Source organism: Macrobrachium nipponense, chromosome 15 (assembly GCF_015104395.2).
Source record: "Macrobrachium nipponense isolate FS-2020 chromosome 15, ASM1510439v2, whole genome shotgun sequence".
Taxonomy (NCBI): Eukaryota; Metazoa; Arthropoda; class Malacostraca; order Decapoda; family Palaemonidae; genus Macrobrachium; species Macrobrachium nipponense.
This window is the reverse complement of record NC_087208.1, coordinates 66,731,698-66,753,138: the sequence shown is the minus strand read 5'-3', so window position 1 is coordinate 66,753,138 and position 21,441 is coordinate 66,731,698. Positions and strand designations below refer to the sequence as shown.

The 21,441-nt window shown below is 45.0% G+C and overlaps 1 protein-coding gene across 1 annotated transcript in view; it reads left to right on the top strand.

Annotated features, from left to right (window-relative positions):
* Positions 1-21,441, top strand: part of LOC135195029 (serine-rich adhesin for platelets-like) — a 155,544-nt gene that overhangs the window by 121,762 nt on the left and 12,341 nt on the right. Inside the window, exon 14 of the mRNA XM_064221342.1 lies at positions 7,239-8,808. Coding sequence (XP_064077412.1) covers positions 7,239-8,808 — 1,570 coding nt within the window. The remainder of the gene's footprint in view (positions 1-7,238; positions 8,809-21,441) is intronic.

Sequence of the window (21,441 nt, the reverse complement as noted above, 5' to 3'; positions counted from 1 at the left end):
CTCCTAAACGAGGATGGAGTTCGGCCTCTCTTTCGCGCCCTTTGAAGAGAGCCTGGAAGGCGCCTAAAGGAGACGCGGCTGATTCCAGCCCAGAGCGTTTTCCCGAGGATTGGCCTTCGGGACCTAAGAAGACTAAACAAGAGGAGCCTTCTCTTCAGGATCCTACGAAGAAGTTTTTTGTTTAAATCTGCAAGAGCAGTTAGCTTCTCTAGTAGGCTCCTTTGCTAAGGACTCGACAAGGAGGAAAGATGTTTCGCTCCCTGTTAAGAGTTCCGCTAAGCGCCCCTCTTCGTATAGGAGAGAACCCTCACAATCTCCAGGGCGTTTATCGCCTTCGTCGAGAGACTTGTCTGATAGGAGTTGTTCTCCTGAGAGAAGAGTTCTTTCGCCCTATAGGCTGTCTTCCCCGAAGCGCCCTCTGAGACGCCGCGAATCGAGCAGAAGTCTCGATCGTTTAGGTTTAAGGAACCGGAAAACCGATTTAAGTATCAGGATCCTTTGGGTCTGCAGGACCAGGAGCCAGACAGGCGCAAAGAGGCAGCAAGACGCAAGAAAGGGCGTCAAGAGCCTCTCAGACCACAGGATTCAGGACGTCAGGATTCTGCTAGAAGGCAGGAATCAGGACGCCATGAGCCAGGACGCCATGAGTCAGGGCGCCAGGAGTCAGGGCGCCAGGAGTCAGGGCGCCAGGAGTCAGGGCGCCAGGAGTTAGGACGCCAGGAGGCAGGACGCCAGGAGTACGTTAGGCGTCAAGAGTTAGGGCGCCAAGAGCCTGTTAAGCGTCATGAATCAGGACGCGGGGATCTTTTCAAGCGCCCTGAATCAGGGCGCCAGGAGCCTAGCAAGCGCCACGAACCTGGCGAACCTAGACAACAAGAGTCTAGTAGGCGCAAGAGTGTTTCCGACAGGCAGGAGCCTCACTCTTCGTATAGAAGTGCTAATGTTCAGCGCTCCCCTTCTCGGGAAAGGAGTTCTTCTCCCGGGAAGAGCCAGATCACTCCCAAGCGGTCTCCTTCTGTGGATCAGTTGGACCAGGTATCGGATGACGACGAGCCTGTAGATGTAGCAGTTTCTGACTACAAGAGACTTTCTCTTTTGCTGCTAAAGGAGTTCGGAGACTCCCTTCATCCTGCTGACCCTCCTTCACCAGGATCGTTGATGTCTAGCACAAAAGCTCTCAAGTCGTCTTCCTTCGTCAAGATGCGCCCCGCTCTTTGTATGAAAAAGGCATTAAAGATTTTTCAGAGTGGTTGACTTCCAGAAGGGAAGCGGGCAAGACAGTTTTTTCCTGCCCTCCTTCCAAGTTAACAGGCAAACCAGGAAGGTGGTACGAGACCAAAGAACCTATGGGGTTAGGCCTTCCTTCTTCCACAGATGCGGATTTTGCTTCCTTAGTGGACTCTTCTAGGAGGAAGTCTTTGCTGTCTGCTAAGGCAACTTGGGGCATGTGTGAGCTAGACCACCTTCTAAAGGGCCTCTTTAAAACCCTAGAAGTCTTCAATTGAATTTTTATGGACTGGGCTTTGGGAGCTTTGTTTAGCTAAGAGAGCTCAGGACACTGACTTTGTTTCCATGGAGGAACTTTCGAGCGTCCTGGCTTGCCTGGACAGAGCGGTCATGGACGGTTCCGTAGAAGTTGCCTCTCTTTTTGGAACGGGAGTCTTAAAGAAGAGATCGGTCTTTAGCTCTTTTCTAGCAAGAGCAGTATCACCTTTGCAAAGGACATCTCTTCTTTTTGCACCGTTATCCCCTGCACCTATTTCCACAGGAGACTGTTAGAGAGGTTTCTAAATCTCTTACGGAGAAGGCAACTCAGGATCTCCTCACGCACTCAGCCAAGAAGTTTAGGCCGGCAGTGCCTATAGAGAAAAAAAGAGAGACCCTCTTTTGTACAGCCCTTTCGAGGTGCCTCCTCTTCTAGAGCCCCTCTTAGAGGTCGCAGACCAGATAGAAGGAGTAGACCATCTAGAAGGTCCTTCGGGAAGTCTAGATGAGCAGGGAGTCCTCCAGACGAAAGTAGGCGCCAGACTACTCCACTTTGCCAAAGTCTGGGCGCAGAAGGGAGCGGACTCTTGGTCCCTCTCTATCCTGAAAAAAGGATACTTGATCCCCTTCAGGGAAAATCCTCCCTTGACGACAACTCCAAGGAGTTGACTGCAAGATACTCGGATCCGGTCCGAAAGCTTGCTATTTTGCAAGCAGTGGAACAGATGATTTCCAAGGAAGCGGTAGAACTGGTTCAAGATCTCCAGTCTCCAGGATTCTACAATCGGCTATTCCTGGTACCGAAAGCATCGGGGGGATGGAGACCGGTTCTAGACGTCAGTGCCCTGAATTTCTTTGTATTGAAGAAGAAATTTTCAATGGAGACGTCTTCCTCTGTTCTATCTGCTCTTCGTCCAGGGGACTGGATGGTGTCCCTGGACCTTCAGGATGCGTATTTCCATGTGCCAATTCATCCGGCAGCAAGGAAGTATCAGAGGTTCATGTTCCAAGGGAAAGTGTTCCAGTTCCGAGCGATGTGCTTCGGACTTTCGACTGCCCCTCAAGTCTTCACGGACATCATGAAGAATGTAGCTTATTGGCTACATCTGGAAGGGATCAGGATCTCGTTATATCTGGACGATTGGCTAATAAGAGCCCAATCGGAGAAAAAATGTCTGGAGGACCTATTAGTTACTCTAAATTTGACAAAGTCCCTAGGACTTTTAGTAAATCGCGAGAAATCCATGCTGACTCCCCAGCAGAGTATTGTCTATCTGGGGATTCAGATGGATTCTCGGGATTTTCTAGCGTATCCTTCGCAGGAAAGGAGAGAACGCTGCTTAGAAAAGGTGGCAGTCTTCTTAAGGAAAGAACAGTGTTCCGCGAGGGAATGGATGAGCTTACTGGGGACCCTCTCCTCGATGGAACAGTTCGTTTCCTTAGGAAGACTACACCTACGACCCCTTCAATTTTATCTGAAGGAGAAGTGGGATTGGAAGTCCAACAATCTAGGAGATACATTTCCAATCTCGAAAGGGATCAAGGAGAATATCCGTTGGTGGTTAGATCCACAGAAACTAAGCAAGGGAATCTCCCTTCGCTTACAGAACCCTCGCCTAGCGTTGTTTGCAGACGCCTCAGATTCAGGGTGGGGAGCGACCCTAGGTTCGGAAGAAGTGTCAGGCACTTGGGAAGGAGAACAAGTGTCCTGGCACATAAACAAGAAGGAACTAACAGCCATTCATCTAGCTTTAGTTCATTTCGAGGAACAGGTCTCAGGTCTGGGGATTCAGATTCACTCGGACAACACAACAGCCCTCGCTTATATAAAGAAACAAGGGGGGACGCATTCCTTTTCCCTGTACGAATCAGCATAGGATCTGCTGATTTGGGCTCAGGAAAGGAAGATCTCTCTCCTCACAAGGTTTGTGCAGGGAGAGAAAAATGTCCGGGCAGATCTGTTAAGCAGAAAAGAACAAGTCCTACCCACGGAATGGACTCTCAATCCTCAGATTTGCCAACAAACTTTGGCATATGTGGGGAAGGCCCAATATAGACCTGTTCGCGACCAACAAGAATCACAGATTAGAGACCTATTGCTCCCCGATCTCGGATCCACAAGCAGTAGCAGTAGACAGCTTCTGCTAGATTGGACGGGCTTGGACGCATACGCCTTCCCTCCTTTCAAGATAGTAGGGGAAGTATTGAAGTTTGCTTGCTCGGAAGGAACAAGAATGACCCTCATCGCCTCTCCCTTTGGCCAGCTCTCGATTGGTTCACAGAGGTGCTGGAGTGGTTAGTAGATTTTCCAAGATCGCTTCCACTAAGGAACGATCTTCTCAAACAACCCCACTTCGACAGGTTTCACAAAAACCTCCAAAAACCCCGCTCTAAGTCTGACCGCCTTCAGACTGTCGAAGGACTTGTCAGAGCAAGGGGCTTTTCACGAGAAGTGGCGAAGGCTATTGCAAGAGCCAGAAGAGTCTCCACCTCTAAAGTATATCAGTCGAAGTGGGAGTTGTTTAGAAGATGGTGTAAGGGAAAGAAAATATCCTCTTCCAGTACCTCTGTAACTGAAATCGCAGAGTTTCTCCTATATTTGAGAAAAGACTGTAACCTGGCAGTTTCAACAGTGAAGGGTTACAGAAGTATGCTGGCCTCAGTTTTTCGACATAGAGGAATAGATCTGACGAATAATAAAGATCTTCATGACCTTATAAGGTCTTTTGAGACCACGAAAGAACATGTAATCAAGAAGCCTAGCTGGAACTTGGATGTGGTCCTCAAGTTCCTAATGTCGGAAAAATTTGTACCGTCTCACGCAGCTTCGTTTAGAGACTTAACGAGAAAGTCATTATTCCTTTTTGCGTTAGCAACAGCCAAGAGAATTAGCGAGTTGCAAGCTTTGGAAGGTAAAGTGGGGTTTAAGAAGGATTCAGCTATTTTGCTCCTTTAAACCATTTTTTCTAGCAAAAAATGAAAATCCCTCAAAGCCTTCGGCCAAGAAGCTTTGAAATAAAAGGACTATCTTCATTAACAGGGAGAGAACTAGAAAGGACTTTGTGTCCAGTCAGGGCACTCAAGTTCTACCTGGAGAAGAAGAAGTTGCTGAAAGGTACAGAAGAAAGTCTTTGGTGCTCTGTAAGAGATCCGAAAAGATCGATTTCTAAGAACGCCCTTACATACTTCATAAAAGATGTAATAAGGGAAGCTCACCTTAAGTGCGATGAAGAGCATCTCAAGGTTCTCAGAGTGAGAGCTCATGAAATGAGAGCCATAGCTACATCTATGGCATTTCACAAAACATGGTCTCTTCAGGCTCTTATAGAGTCGACGTTTTGGAGATGTAATTCTGTGTTCGCCTCGAATTACCTAAGAGACGTTAAAATTTCGTACGAAAAGTGCTTTGCTCTGGGAGCGTATGTTTCGGCGAATTCAGTGCTGGGAGAAGGGGCTGAGGCTAATCCTTCCTAATTTATTGTTTAGTGCTTAAATTACTTTTTATTGGTGGTTGTTTTTATTGGTTAATTGTCAGAGGGAATAGGGAACCCTCTTACAATTCATAGATTATAACAATACTAACATGGTCAGGTGATCGGGATTGGCTTCAGTGCTCTTTGTGATTTTTTTAATAACCTTAACTCTGTCATGTAAGAGGGCGCGTCCCCAGTCCCATTGATATGACAAAAGGTCAAGGCTCTACCATTGTAAGTGGGTCAGCCCCCATTGGTAGATCCAGTATAGGCTCTGTCGCGTAAGCGGGCTAGCCCCCATTGACACGATCCAAAGAGTTATTCAACCATAGGTTCATTCCTCGTTGAAACTCTTGAGGCAGGCAGACTCATCGACAGTAGTCATGAAGTCTTCAGCCCAATCAGGTAGGAACTATGGATTATGTTATCCAAGAACATAAGTTGTTTTTTCCCTGTTTTTTAATGTATTTAGTTTAAGTATTATTTTGTTTTTAGCTGTCTCTTGCCCGCCACCAAGGGTGCCAATCAGCTAAGTATATATCTGCTGGGTAAGTTACTTGTACAAAAATGATATTGTTAAGATACAATAAAGTTTTGTACATACTTACCTGGCAGATATATACGATTGAGGCCCCCACCCATCCTCCCCTCAGGAGACAGGTGGAAGAGAAATTATGGCTTAGAAAACGGGAATAGTTCCAGACCCCGCCACCCAGCGGCGGGAATGGTGGATCACCTGACCTACCTGTCGCGTGTGCCGCGAGTTTTGAAATTCTGTCGGGACGACCGAGTCTATAGCTAAGTATATATCTGCCAGGTAAGTATGTACAAAACTTTATTGTATCTTAACAATATCATTTTGCATGTATTAGTAAGAAATGGTTAACTACACGAAACAGTCATGAATTATTAGACAAGCTATAAGTTAGTAAGCCTGATTGAATGTAAATTAGTAAGCCTGATTGAATGTATGACGATGTGCTTTTAGCTTACTGAACAAATATTTCTAGGCCTATTAATTAAGGCAGTCCCCGGGTTACTTCAGGTTCAAGTTAAGTCGTTCTGGAATTAAGGCACTTGCCTCATGGCACTTTAACTGCCTTTACAGCGCTGTTGCTATTTATTCCCATCATAATTATGTTGATTAGGGTTAAGGTGATTTTCGGCTTACAGCACCCTGCCGGGAATGGAACCCCACCGTAACCCGGGGACTGCTGTAGTCAGAAGTAAACGAAAGTGTACTACTATGCATTATTAGTGGAATCTGCAGAAATTGAGCCAAGCACATGAGATATGTGATAAAACCATGTTTTGAGGAAAATATCTTAAGGGTCTCATTTGAGATCTTATACTAATTCACAACTATATCCAGTATTTGTTTCCTAATGCTTTGTGACTTACCTAGCTACCATAACATTTTGTTCTTTCCTTTTAAAACAAGTTTAACATAAAATCAGCGTGATTATTATACTATTGGTGATGTAGATACGAGTAGCCATTGATGTTTTGGTGTTAACACTTTATACAGATGAAATATAGCATTGTTGTCAGTCTCGCAGAATAGGAATTTTCACTGGTAAACTGTCAATAAACCCTTGCTGACATTTATTTTCCCTAGATATGTCTTGCCAAATTTAGGTGAATCTTTTATGCTGGGAAATATGCTATACTATATCTTGAATAGGCAGAGTTGGGAGCTCATAGATTTAGTAACTTCTGTACTTATCCCTCTGCTTCCTCTTTGTTACTATATTTTTATGGTTTGCAAATGCAGACTTAAAATTATATAACATTCATAGGATTTTGACTTCTACAGTTGTGATATCCAGTCCTTCAGAGGTTGGTGTCTACAGCTGTGACTTCATGTCCTTCAGAGCCTTGTGTTTTTTTTTCTGTTTTTGCTAACCTCAAGCCCACAAGCTCTCAATTAGATTCTGTATTCCAGGGTCAAGGCTCCTTCCTAATATGTGATTGCTAATATAAATTATGGGTTTGTACAGCAAATGAATTTATGATAACCTATCTCTCAACTCCACTTACTTCTCATAGCCATATTTTAGGCTTAGACTGTAGAAGAAGTGAGGTTTTTACCACATAGAACTGGAGTTTTGAGATTGTGCATGTGTCCTTTTGATTGTCATTTCTGGAGCTGAGTGTCTGGGATGTGTATATAAAAATTAATTTTGTTTTCTAAGAAAAAAATTTGTGATTATGAATAATAATGTACTTCTCTTTTTAAATTGTATGCTATGCTAATAACATATTGACTTGATATTTCAGAAATTTGACTTGGAGGGAAATCAGATAAAAAGCTATCTACCCATTTCTAAAGCTACTTCGCAAGGGTCACAGTTGAAATCAAGTGCTCAGGCTGTGAATGCACACATAGTAACAGCCTCTTCACTAAAGATTGCGACACCAATTCAGGTTGACCCAACTGTAAATTCTAATACTCTTCAGTTGACAAGTCAGCACACACTGCCGCTACCACAAGGAATACAGACATCCATGCCTGTGGTCAGTACAAATCCACCAGCAACAAATGCAATATCTGTCAATGTATCAGGGCAGCCACTTCTTACAGTAGAGCTACCTGCCCCTGTGACTTCACCAACTAAGCAGCCTGGCAGTCTTAGTGGTGATAATTGCCTACCGGGAGTTGTAAGTGTTCCACCTGTGACTGACATTTCTGAGCTATTAAAACCTGCTGTAGTGATAGATAATACTCAAACTCAGATTACCAATGTAACAAAATCACCTGTTAAAAGCAGTGTTTGTGACTCAGATAATTTCAATCCTCTAACTCCCAGGAAAATAGATAATTTAATAAACTCTGCTGTCACACTGCCTCAGAGCTTTAGTTATGCGTTGTCTGGAGACAGTAAAGGTTCACTTTCACCAGTTTCAACGAATGCCACTTCAAGTAATACAAATATTAATGGTATACTAAGCTCAATGGTTTCAGAAGCTTTGAGTGATTTACCTGATCTCAGTACACCACCTGGAACTCCACAGCTATTTTGTAGTACAAAATCATCTGGTGAAAGTACAAGTTTTTTGTCTCAGCTAGAGAACATATCTTCATCAACTTCTACAACTGCAGCTTATCCATGTATTCCCTCACCTTCGCTTTTTAATTCATCTATATCGTTGGACTCGTTGCCTAGCTTGAATAATGGGCTTCCTGTCAACACTCAGCTAGTCAGTGCTCCTCCTACCACTACCACATCTGAGGAGCTTTCGAATGTGTCAGTGCAGATGACCTCCTCTCTTGCTCCAACTTCAGCAACAGCTCCATTATCTCTAGGTGCCTCGTTACTCTCCACAGCCACCACAAGCCACTTGGAACTTTCACCACCTTCCATGCAAACAAATAACTTTTCAACCCTTCTCAATACACCAACTCCTCACTCCACAAACAATAATCCTGCAAGCTCTGGAGGAGACATATCTCCTACATCGTTGACTGGACTCTTGCATTCACCTTCTCCAGGAACTAGCAAGAATTTTTCAACGTCGTTGGATTCAAATGGCCGCAGCAGTACCAGTAGCCTATCAGTGCCAGAACTCTACATTCCAGAAGGATCTTTGAATCTGCCATTACTTGATATATCAATTGGTGGAACCGTATCTCTGAGTGAGCAGACCTCTGGCTTGTTGAGCAGTGAACTAGACTCAAAAGGTGCTGATTTTCCCACAAACTCTGCTGCCAAGCATTCTTCATCTACTTCAGTAAGAAGCTCCACCCCAACACCGGCAGGTGCAAATGAAAGTTGTATTCAGGGCACAAGCAGTGAAAAGTTATTGGACATAACTCTTGGAATATCTAATTCCAACTCAAGCTTTTCAAGTAAGTGATCTTTACCAAATGTTAATTGTTTTATATGCTCTTTATATATCAACACACAAATCACAGACAGAATGTTTGTTTTATATGCTCTTTATATATCTACACAAAGAAAAATAGGCAAAATAGGTTTTTTAATGTTTGAAATTATTTTCTTTGAATTAATGAAAACGAAGGGAATGGATAAAAAGTAAAGAGATAGAGAACAAAGCAGCTGGAATCAAGGAAATACTACAAAGCACTTCTAGTACCTGCTACGGCATTCCATACAAGGGACACTATAAGTGATACCCTATAAGGAAATGGAAAAAAATTGAATTGTTCCTACAGAGATACAAACTATCACCTTTTCTGTGGAGTCTTCAGCTCGCATTCCCGAATGTGATTGAGACTTGGAAACTAGGTTAGTCACTTTTTCTTAGGCCCCCCTTAGAGAGCAAATGTGTCACTTCTCTTCCCATGAACATTGAATTTGGATGAGTAGCCCTCTACTCTAATTTTTTTAACTTAAGATTTTTGTTTTGACAGTGTTTTATGTTTTTGTATCTTATTGTCATGTTGTTCTGAAATAGAGACGAAAACATGAGCCTAACTGGTGAGGGTCTTGGACAGCTTTATTGTGGTTTCATGTCTCCCACCTTGGTAGGCTTGTGAGTAATTTTTCTTTTTAATGGGGGATTGCATCCATTTTCCCCCCTGTGAGGAATGTGCTGATTGGTCCTCTCAGTGGGAAAAGTTTGGGAAATGGAGGAGGAAGGACAAGAGGCATTGCTTGTGAGTTGGGATGGTATAGCACTTTTGGGGATGCTGCCATATCCTCCAAGATCTTTATTTGTTCCGACACGGCATACAAACCTGAGGTCCTTTTACAATAGGAAGGTACTAGCGGCAGCTGGATAGGTCGTAAGCTTTCGAACAAGGGGTTCGGTAGTTAACTGCTTGTCCGACAGGCGCGCGCGCGCGCGACTGGGAGGTAAACAAATCACTTTTGCTTTCGGCCTGCTGGCGTGTGGACGTGTATCATCGCTCTCTGCCCGCTTCATCGTCGTTGCTTTCGCATGGTTGTGTTTTTCTTTTTCTATTTATCTAGTGAAACTGAATTGTAAGTACAATCATTTCATATTTATTTCCATTGAATTCAATTGTGAATTAAAGGATCTTGGTTTCACCACGCCCTCCGATTACCCGAGTGCCGGGATGAAGGGCGTAAGTGCGGGAATTCATTTTCCCAGAAATTATCCTCGTATTGTGTATGCTCGGTGCCGAGGGCGGGAGAGCGCTCGCTCCGAGCGTATATTTTGGTTGGAAATGTGTAGATGAAAATCGTAAGTAAGTGCTCTTTTCATTTATATTTTTTTGACCTGTATGCTCGTTGCCGAGCGAATGCGCTCGGCACGAAAACTTATTCTGTATGGAAGTGGAATCGCAAGTACAGTATTCTTTTTCATTTTCATATATATTATTTTGATTGTAGCAATACTCATTTTGGATCAGTTTCCGAGCTTACCCGGAAATTGATCCTTTCCCCTTTTTATTTGAATGAAGTGAAATCGCAAGTGCAGTTCTTTTTCATTTTCATATTTTATTGAGATTGCATTGTTTACGGTTGGATCAATGTTTGCGCTATTTACCGGGAATTGATCCCCTTCCCCTTTTTATTTGTATGAAGTGAAATCGCAAGCGCAGTATTCTTTTTCATTTTCATATATATTTTGATTGCATCAATTCATTATGGATCAAGGTTTCCATTCATAATCGGGAATGGATCCCTTCCTTTTACCCTTGCGCTCGGTACCGAGGGCGCAAATGCGCTCGATCCGAGCCCTTATTCATTGTGAAGTGAATCGTAATGCAAGATTCTTTTTCATTTTATTCCTTTTATTATTGATTGCATCAATATTTATTTGGTTCAAGTTCCGCTCAGTCAGGGAATTGATCCTTATGCCCTTGCATTCGGCCGAGGGCACGATTGCTCTCGGGCTCTTATTATTATTGTTGGGTACATGGGTGCTGTGCGGGGGTGGGGAACGAGAGAACCCCCCCCCCCCGCTCAGCTCCCACAGATGGCCCTTCCCCTTTGGGGGGGGGAGGTTATCTGCGTTCTTCTCCTCGCCCATCCGTATCCGTAGCGCGGGGAGGGCGCTCGGTGCCCGATGTACAATTGTATTCGGGGTCTTCCACTCGTTCGGAGAGGGCTCACCCCCTCCGCGCGAGGGGACTTCCCCCCCACTAATCGCTACTACTGTTATTTCCGCAGGTGCTACTGCCACGAGGGTGGACCTTGGTGAGGTATGGGCGTCCTTCCATTTGCAGGGCGTGCTAGTGTCCAGGGGCTGCGGTTCTATGTCTGGGCCTACTGCAGTCACCCATGGAGTGGTGACCACGCTCCAGGTGACGACGTCCCTCCTCACCTGGTGTACTCGCCTCACGTGGTAACAGTCTTGCCTACAGCCGCTGTGAAGTGCCATTCGCCGTACCGAGAGGGGGGGGGGGGGCGTGCCGCCGCCAGCTCGTGGTTGCCGCGCTGCCGCGACCACACTACCGATGCCCTAGAGCTCGCCCCTGGACCTGCCGCCGGTACCAGGATGTTGCTGGCTGCTGCTCCACGTCCTGTTGTTTCCGTGGCTGCCTGCCATACCTGCCGATTCTGGGCTGACTGTCCATGCAGTTGCTGCGCTGGCTGTCCCTGCCCGTGCGCGCTGGCTTGTCTGCGTTGCTGCGCTGGCCCTGTCCCTACCGATGCTGTGCTGGCTGTGCCTGCTGTTCCTGAGATGCCCATTTACCTGCTGACGTCGTCCTGTTCGTGGTGGTACTACCCCAGACTTTGGTCTGTCTGTACAGGTGCGTCCGGGCCCTGTGGCTTCGGCTACAGCAGCCCCGGCTCCGCCCTGGATAGCAGATCTTAACGTCTGTCCTGAGGAAGCTGACGAAGAAGAGGAGGAAGGTGTCGTCGTCGTCGTCTTCATCTTCTTCATCGTCGTCGGCTGCCGCCTCTTCCCCTTCGACTTCTAAGGCTTCACAGCCGAGGAAGAAGAAGGTTGCCTCCTCCCTCCTAAGAAGTCTCCCTCGGGAGCTTCTCGGGACCCGTCTCACCTCGGTGGGACGGGAGGGTTCCTTCCGCTGGTCCTCCTGCTCCTTCGGGAGCGGGGCCCGTCTCTTCTTCCGCAAGGAAGAAGACTATGGGGACCAGAGGGGTACCGGCTAACACCGGTACTTCCTCGCCTGGTGTCAGTGGTTCTGCCACTGCATCAGGGTCCGTCTCGGCCTCGTCTTCGTTCGTGGGAGGTACCGAGTGTACGGTCGCCTACCAGCGACCGTGCAGCCAGGAACCAGACCTCTGAGTCCGCTCAGCGTCAGGTTCACGGCACGGGGCGGAAGACTGGTGACAGCCGCTCACGCGACTCTCACCAGACCAGCTCTCGCTCTCGCGGCGACCAGCTGGCTACCCGGGGACGTGACGGTCCACGACCGGCCACGGGCTGAGGCTGGGAAGAGGTCCTCCCGTTCGCCGGTGCCAGCCACGGCTGGAACCAGCGGTCTCACTGTGACAGTGGAGCCTGCAGGTCGCCTGACCGTCGCTCTCACAGAGAGCGATCGGGTACGGCAACCAGCACCAGCTCTTCTGACACTCGAGATCGGGCCGCTGTGGCTCAGTCCCAGCCATTCTCCACAGCGAAGACGGTTCGACCAGGCCTGCAGCTCGATCGCCACCGCGGTTGACGATCGCCTGCAGCCCTCCAAGCCTGCTGGTTCTGCCAGCGAAGCGAGGAGGGAGCGTCAGGTCTGCCTCTCCCGTACCTTCAACCTCCTCGGGTTACACCGGGAGGAGCGAGGTATTGAGGAGTGATCGTGAGGGGTGCGCCCCTCATGATCCCACCACGACGCCCTACGTGCCAGGCACGGTTCTTGGACCGGCCAGGACGTATGCGCAAGTGGATGGAGAAGACCGGAGAGGGCTGTCGCTGTTACCCCCTTCTTAGGAGGAAGGTTCTCGGAATATGCTCTTGTTCGAAGGGCTTAACGGTCCCACTCTGCAAGATGCTGTGACTTCCGAGATCCAGAGGAACTTTGCCGAGGTTATGGCGCTGATTCGTCAGCACAACGACCTCGGGGAAGGATCGCCGCTCCCACCAGCAGAGCCACGTCTCGGCTCGAGTCGTTTTGGGGCCCGAGAGGGAACCCAAATCGACGGTGGGTCTGCCGCGATCGGAGCTTGCCGACTGTGTTGAACCAGGTAGTCTCTCGTCTCCGGACAAGAAGGCTCTCTCAGTTCTGGCCGGTCGAACAAGCTACTTCACCTCCTCTACTGCGACAGAGGCGTTTCTACGTGTCTTCGGACACCGTATTTGAATACCCCTTCGGTCCTCCTGAGGTTTCGACCTCGACGAGGACTGGAATGAGTCGGAGGACGGTATCGGCTCTCTCCTGTCAGGTGTCGATCAGCCCCACCCAGACGACGTTCACAGTGGCGGCAGACCCTTACCTACAGTATGAGTTCGTAACCCTCCTCGGGAAAACGTTTTCTCCTGACGATACGTTTTCCCAGGCTCTGAGAGGCCATCGCCGTAAGGCGATGACTGCTCCTTTTCTTCTCCAACTGCTAGTTCCGCTGGGAAGGCGAGCCAGTATCCAATTCCTCCCCCATTCCCTCTCCTTACGGCTACGAGGGAAAGGGGAGGGATCCTACAGAGATTTCTCTGTAAGATCCCACGTTAGGGGCTGCGCTACCGGGGGACCTTCGGGTCCTACCTGACGTAAGCCCCGGTCGTTGAGGAGGGATCCTGCCCCTTTCTCGATTTCTACGGGAATCGGGAGGATCACCAGCCGATATCGTTTGACGAATTCGGTGGGGGGTTTTCGCAGAGTGCTTAGAATTCTACAAGGAATTTCTAGCGCACTCAGAGTGTTCGAGTTTTTTACGATCTCCAAACACTTAGGCGAGACCACGGTCCAAAGTGAGCGAGAATCCCCGATAATTGTTACACGATAATCGGGAACCTCGCTTATGCTCGAATTCCTGTAATTTCTAGCATTTGGAAGAAGACTGCTGCTGAAAGAAGAGTATCTCACAGTAGGCGATTAACCTGGAATAGAGAAGAACGGACGGGAACTTCCAGTTTGGCTTGAACTATCGTCTTCGGTATTCTGTTCACCATTGAAGCTTTCCTTTGGGAAAGACTTCTCCTTCACTCTCTTGACTAGAGAACGAAGGCGGTCGATCTCCAATCCTTATTCTCATTCCTCGAGAGGAAAAGAATTTAGGATGGAGGTCGTGGTACAGAACCTACAAATATACTACGTATATACCCTCGCGACATGATTCTTTTAACAGTTGAATTGTCCGGGGGGTAGGCGCATACCGTAGTTAACTCTACGGTTTGTGACCGAGACGAATTGTATCTTAATTGAACTGCAACTCGGGGTTGCCTGCAACCTCCCAGCAGTTATCAGTTTCGATTTTAGATACTTGGTATTGTCATTACAACACCAAATCAGCTTTTGTATTTACCGAAATCCGTTTCGGTTAAATATAATTGCTCGAGCGTATTCTTTATGCTCGATGGTTCTAGCCGAACGCATTCCTTCGTGGAATAATGGATTACCTGGCAACTCAGGATGACGAGTCACCGAGAGCTACTGCGTATTGAACTGCCTGATAGCGGCTCAGTATCAGCTAGGTCTCGGAGATGAACGGTCGGTTACGTCTCTCTCCCCTGGTTTGATTGACTACCGAACCGTATCTCTGCCCAACAATCATGGACTTAGGTCTCTGATTAACGGGGATTCTCGCAATAATGAAGGACCATCTACTGCTGTGACTCTCGATTTCATCGCCTTCGACATTGCGAGAATTTTCAACAGAGATATCTCTTGGACTCTTTCATCTTTCTGTTTACCGCACGGTAACAGAAGTCTGTACTAGTCACCTGCTGCATCGCACCGCGATAATGCGAATGATTTTTGCAGACATCTGAGTTTGTCTTCAAAATATCTCGTATTCGTAGGTGTGCAATTATTCATTGCTCGCCCCGAATAACAGATATGTCAGAAGACATCGCCTACTCTCCGACCTGACAGCTCTACTTCCAAATGTTCAGCCCATGAGAAGCAGTTCTTCAGGCAGTATTTCCCTGTCTTCATTACTGAAAAGCGCTCCGCTTTTATTGCAACTACGATCCTCACCTGGACAGCAATGAATAGCGGTTAGCGTTCTCAGTCTTTGTAGCACAGGTTCAGAATCTTGAGAATCCTTCTCTCGGTTCAGCTGTGAAGACGTAGGTTGCATTTTCTGTACACCTTCGTCTTCAACGACACAGTGTTGTTTCTCCTTAGCCGAGAATCAACTATACTATGAGAGATCTTGCCATCAGGGACCTCGGTCTCTAGAAGGCAATTGACTTTCGCCTGTTGGGCACATGCCTTAAGAGAGTCATCACCTTGCCTTCTGGCATCGGTGACGAACAAATTATTTGTTTAGTCTCTTGGCATAACCCTTTTAAGGCGAAGGTCACGTGACTTGCTCGGGTACTTGGACAACTTGCCTCCTACCGAACGCAGTCAGTCGGCAGCTGTCAGAGCGCCCAAGTCTGTTACGAACTTCGCTGTGGACTTAGTTCGGATGTTCCATAACAGTCTTTTCTTCGTCCTAACGGCTTGTCACAGTTACCCATACCACCATCGACACCCACCATTGAGTGTCGGTGTCCTATCCACTACCGAGAAGAACAACTTCGCTGCAGACGGATAGACCAGTATGGGTACAGGACATCACCGAAGTCGAGAAGAGGGATAGGTCATACGACCATTCCCTTCTTTTCCTCTGAGGTAATTGCATGACTTTTCCTGCGAAGTCAAGCATCCAGGGGATGGGGATTCGTGACGCTCGATTTCGTACCGAATTCGTAGCGAAGACTCTGAACCCTTCGGGTCCTGACGATCGTTAGAGTCCTTCACAATCCCCTCCCTAATGGACTTCACCGCCTTCGATGCGAAGGAGATGCTGCTTTGTCCTGTGAAAGCGCGACCGCGCTTTCTGAAGAAACTCGACATCCCAGGCTGAGTGTTGAAGACTCTTCGTCAGCACCAAGATGACCTAGAAGTACACTCCCTCGAGTTACACAAGAACTTCTCCGTGGCGCAGGTACTGAAGGCAGGGGTCTGGTACAACCAGACCACTGGCACCTCCTTCTACCTTTTGGATATTGCCCACAGGTCCTTGGATCGTTTTCCTTGGGACCCGTGGTGGCTGCTCAACACGTTGTGTAGCTAACAAACAGACCCTAGCAGGCTGAACAGCATCGAGTCCTGGTGTGACTGTAAGAATAGATAAGTGAATGAGAGAGTGACTGGCTTCTCTTCCTATCTTTTTCTCCCCCTCTACCTGTGGGTAGAGGGATACGGTCATCACCTTGCTGGATAAGGACGAGATGCCGGTGAGCTACTCGACAGAGCCCCATCCTATTCCTTTCACTAGGGATGGGAGCGAATATCCACCACTTCCTCCTACAAGGGGGGGGAAGTGGATGCCAACAAGAGACAAACCATAACTTTATGTTGCCTCTTGCAAATAGGAACTTGTTCTTGTTTGCTGGTACGAAGAGATAGGCTTGCCTCTCTCTTAGTACTTGGTCCAGAGGTCTGACCATTGATCCTGCGGTGCACACCCCGATCAATCGGACAGAGGCTTGGATCCCTCCCTCGCTCTTACGACCAGGGAGGCATTCCAAGGTTGGGCGAACACCAGTCTGTTCACAAAAGACTCAGATTCCTCCCACCAAGAAGTGAGTCTTCCTATTGTAAAAGGACCGAAGGTTTGTATGCCGTGTCGGAACAAATGACAATTTGTCCAAAATTGCATTTTTCCTAACTATACAAACCTGAGGTCCTTTTACACATAGTCCCACCTCATGCCACCCCTCACTCTGCAGTTTTTGCTTGGGCCAAAAGCAAAAGTGATTTGTTTACCTCCCAGTCGCGCGCGCGCGCCTGTCGGACAAGCAGTTAACTACCGAACCCCTTGTTCCAAAGCTTACGACCTATCCAGCTGCCGCTAGTACCTTCCTATTGTAAAAGGACCTCAGGTTTGTATAGTTAGGAAAAATGCAATTTTGGACAAATTGTCATATTCTCTGGTTTCACCGGCGAATCAGGTTCCATTCTGTCTCCGGCATGTGCGTTGCCCATAGACGTTTGGATTCACTTCAGTTTGCCGAGATCTGGTAGAGTGAGGGCATGGATGCTCCGCTCAATGATGACACTATAGACTGACTGCGCTTTAGCAGCAGAAACTGCAAAACCCCAGCAAAAAAGGAGAGCCTGAACTGAACTATGGTTGAAGAAATGAAATAAATTCTCTCACGATTGTTTATTTACTGATTTTAAACTTTACCCTGGTGACTGGTTTAATTACCCGAGAACAGACAAGCAGACCCACATGGAATTATTACATATAGTCTCCCCTCTTATAGAAAAAAAAAAAAACATTTGTATGAGACAACCAAATTCACCATACGAGAGGTTGCTGGGCACACTTTGCTTACGTGCCACAAGTCGTTCGTTGGGTACATAATCTCAAAGACATGTAAACAATTATTCAAATTATTATTCAACACAAGTTTACAAAGGTAAAAAGTAACGATGTTACAAACACAGCATCTTGCATAGTCTAGTGGTATACAGTCTAGCATACAGTAGGTCTATAGTTCTGTTAAAGCAGAATGGGCCCTTAAACCTACGGTTCTGTAGCCAAGTAAAAGCTCAGTTTTCAAATCTTTTCTTTACAGTTTTTATTTAAACAAGTAGAATTTAAATATTATTGAAAGTAGTATCATAAACTTATTTTATGTGTGACAAAATAACAATGTAATTTAAACATTGGTACTACTAATACATACAGATATAACATGCACACTCAATACATACATACATAACATACACACATAGGTATATATCTATCTGTCTATCTATCTCTATATATCTATCTGTCTATCTATCTTTATTATATATAAAATAATAATAATAATAATAATAATAATAATAATAATCCAAACAAAAACTTCTTTCAGTTTTCTTCTGAAGATTGAAAAAGAAACCCACAAAATCACTTTGTAACTTGTTTACTTCCTAAGTATTGACATTTAGTTTTTACTCCACACTCGAGTACTTTCAGGCCCTGTCTGTGGCCCATTCTCAAGAGAATGGGCCACAGACAGGGCCTGAAAGTACTCAAGTGTGGAGTAAAACTAAATGTAAATACTTAGAAGTAAACAAGTTACAAAGTGATTTTGTGGGTTCTTTTTCAATAATAATAATAATAATAATAATAATAATAATAATAATATCTATAATAAGCAAATACCACAGGAAAATGATAGGCTTATTTAATGAAGTCACATGGATCTACTGTGATTTTTAGCATATAAATACCATATATATATGTATCTATATATATATATATATATATTATATGTATTTTCCACACTTAAAATGAAATTAAAGTGACTACAGAACCGTAGCTTAAGGGCTTATTCTGCTTTAATGGATCATATATACAGATCATATAGACTATATACTACTAGACTATGCATATATATATATATATATATATATATATATATATATATATATATATATATATATATATATATATATATATATATATATATATATTATATATACACACACACACACACACACACACACACATATATATATATATATATATATAATATATATATATATATATATATATATATATATATATATATATATATGTGTGTGTGTGTGTGTGTGTGTGTGTATGTAATATATATATATATTGTATATATTATATATATTATATATATACTTCCAGTTCAGATGACCAGATCCGGTGACCATTATGTCTATGGGGCCCTTAAGAGAGCTTCCCTATCTAGGAAGGATTGCTGTCATGCTCCAGAGAGGTCTTTTTATGGCCTTTCCTCAAGAAACAAAGATTTCTCCAGCAATTTATTGTCCTCATATTCAGCTGAATCCCAAATCCACAGAGCTAGAAATATTCAACCCTTGGGTACATGCACTGAATATTCCAGGTAGTCTGTCTTTGATCATATTCCTTGATAACTTGGTGATGGAGAAAAAGGCATTACTTCCTAAGCCTTCTTGTCTTGTAGTGTCTGCCACTGATACAGTGCTTCTGCTTTGTCTGCACTAAAGGAGTACTCTTGTTGGAATTGTCCTTTCAGTCCTGACCCTATGATAAATGCTTTGACATCTTTGGTTCTAGCCTCAACCAGCCTGTCAGTGTGGAAGGTGAGCTTGGCTTGTGAGAAAAGAGGGAAGAAGTGCGCTTGTTATTCTTCCTTGTTTTTATCTTTGTTATCATCTTTCCCGAGCTTATCCTGGTCTTTCTCTTCATCCTTAGATTCTCTTCTCCTTTACTGGGAGAAGAGAGAGGTGGGGGGTGGTTCCAAAGCCTTAGGTAAGAAATCCATGTGGACTTTTTGCATGCATTCATCTTTGCGGAGGATTTGGGGTAAGCGATCGATGATGTATGGTCTTGGTATCTCTGGCAGGGCAGCCTCTCCTGAGTGTGTCCACTAACAACATAAGGACTGTTCCCTCATCATTGCTCTGTGAGCTGTAGGGAGCATATCTGGATGCGCATTTGTGTTTTCCCTAGTTCTGCCTGTGCTTGGTCTAGTGGCCAGGCGCTTGTAGCAGCTTTGGGCAGTACCTGTTAAGGAATTGTGTGTGGATGCGCTTGCAGAACCTGTTCGCTCATTGCTGCAAGTTCTCTGGGCCATGCATGTTCAAGCAGCAGATAAGGTTTTTGTCTATTCTCTTCTCTGGAAGTGAATAGCTGAACCAGAGCCATCTTCATATTTGTACAGAGTTCTGAATGAGCAGAACCTGATTGCACTCACTGGAGGGAGAAATCTCTGATTGTGTCCACCTATCATGCTATGGTTCTCTTTCTTCTGGAGGGAGAAATCTCTTGATTGTTTCCACCTATCATGCTATAGTTCTAGTTCTCTTTCTTCTGGACGTAAAATTCTCTTGATTGTTTCCACCTATCATGCTATGGTTCTCTTTCTTCTTCTGGAGTGGCTACCAAGTCTAAGAACAGAGGCCAAGTGGGTTAAGGTCCCAACTATATTTGCACAAAGACTCCTGAATCGAGACTGTAAACTCAGCTTCCTTCCAAGGTGTCTGTTGCTAACTGTCAACTTCCTTTTTTTTTTTTTTTTTTTTTTTTTTTTTTTTTTTTTGTAGAAAATCACTACAAATGACATGATCATACTGAAGTGATCTCTGTATAATATACAAATAACTTAATAATAACATCTTAACTTAACAGCTACATTATCATTATTTATTGATTGGCTACCAGTTTAGAAGTACATTTTTCAATAAATCTCTTGAATTGAATGTTAAGTGAAAAGCACTGGTTAGATGATAAACTATGTGGAATTGTTGATAGCTGATGCTGTTTCCATCTTATCCTCTAAATTCATGGAAATCTCGGGCCATTTGGCTGAGGTAATGTGGCTTCAAAAAGTTGATATCTTGTGTAAATTATTTTTTGTAGTACATTTCTTCAGGTGCTGACTTTTTGTTTCCAACTCTGAGTGGTTGTCATTAATCAAGTTTATTTTGCTAACTCTTAATGTTGACATAGAAGTAAAGTGAGTTCATTATGTTTGTTGCATGAACGTACATATTGTAAAAGAAACATCTTCTCCAAAAGAAACATTCTCTGCTCCCTTCTTTAGTTGACCTAGTATTTTTTTTTTCTTTGGCAATTTTCTAAGCATTTTATCTTGACTATGACAAATGTGGAAAACTATTTGTAGTGTTTATAGTGCTATAGTGGAATCTTCTGATCTCCAGGAATTCAAGCATGGAGCAAATTCATTACTTGAGTTTTATTTTGAGTTCCCTTGTGTTTACATATTTATCACCTTTTCCCATAACTAGTCTGTGTGTGTGTGTGTGTGTGTATGTCCTCTCTCTCTCTGCAGACTGATTTCCCTTTGGAGCCCTCTTGGGTTTGTAGTTTATCAGTCCACAACGGTTTTCATCTGAAGATTGTGTTCCAGCAAGGGTCATGACCTATCACCTTCCTCTGCAGGACCAGTGCCCTCAAAAATTTACTGACTTGAAGGCTTGTTTCACAGGCTTAACTACTTTACTTCACCATGTTGATTGCTAAGAATGCCTCACCTCTTATTATGCATTGATGGACCCCTTAGACAGCTGCTGAAATTCATATGTACAAAAAATTCTGTAGACAAAGTTTGGCACTGTTGAATTGGTATGAGTGACTTCCTGGTGGTCCTAGCTTGCTTCTGGCATGCATTTCTTCTTTGACAGAGAATGTAACCAAAGCTAGTTGCCACAACCTTTCTCTTAGCTCTGCTTATGTGCTTCACTATTGCCTCAAGTACTGTATGCTGGTGATCTTGGTGATGGAGGAGTGAAATGTGGCTTTCCTGAACTTTTCTGGCTTGCGCCATGGTTTTTGATATTTTCTAAGCATACTTGGTTTGTGATTCTGGAGAGAAGCTTACCTTTACCTCTACTAGGGGTGATTAATTTAAGTGCTTCAGTTTTATCATCCTTTTCTGCCTAGTCAGTGCCCTGGATGAAGAC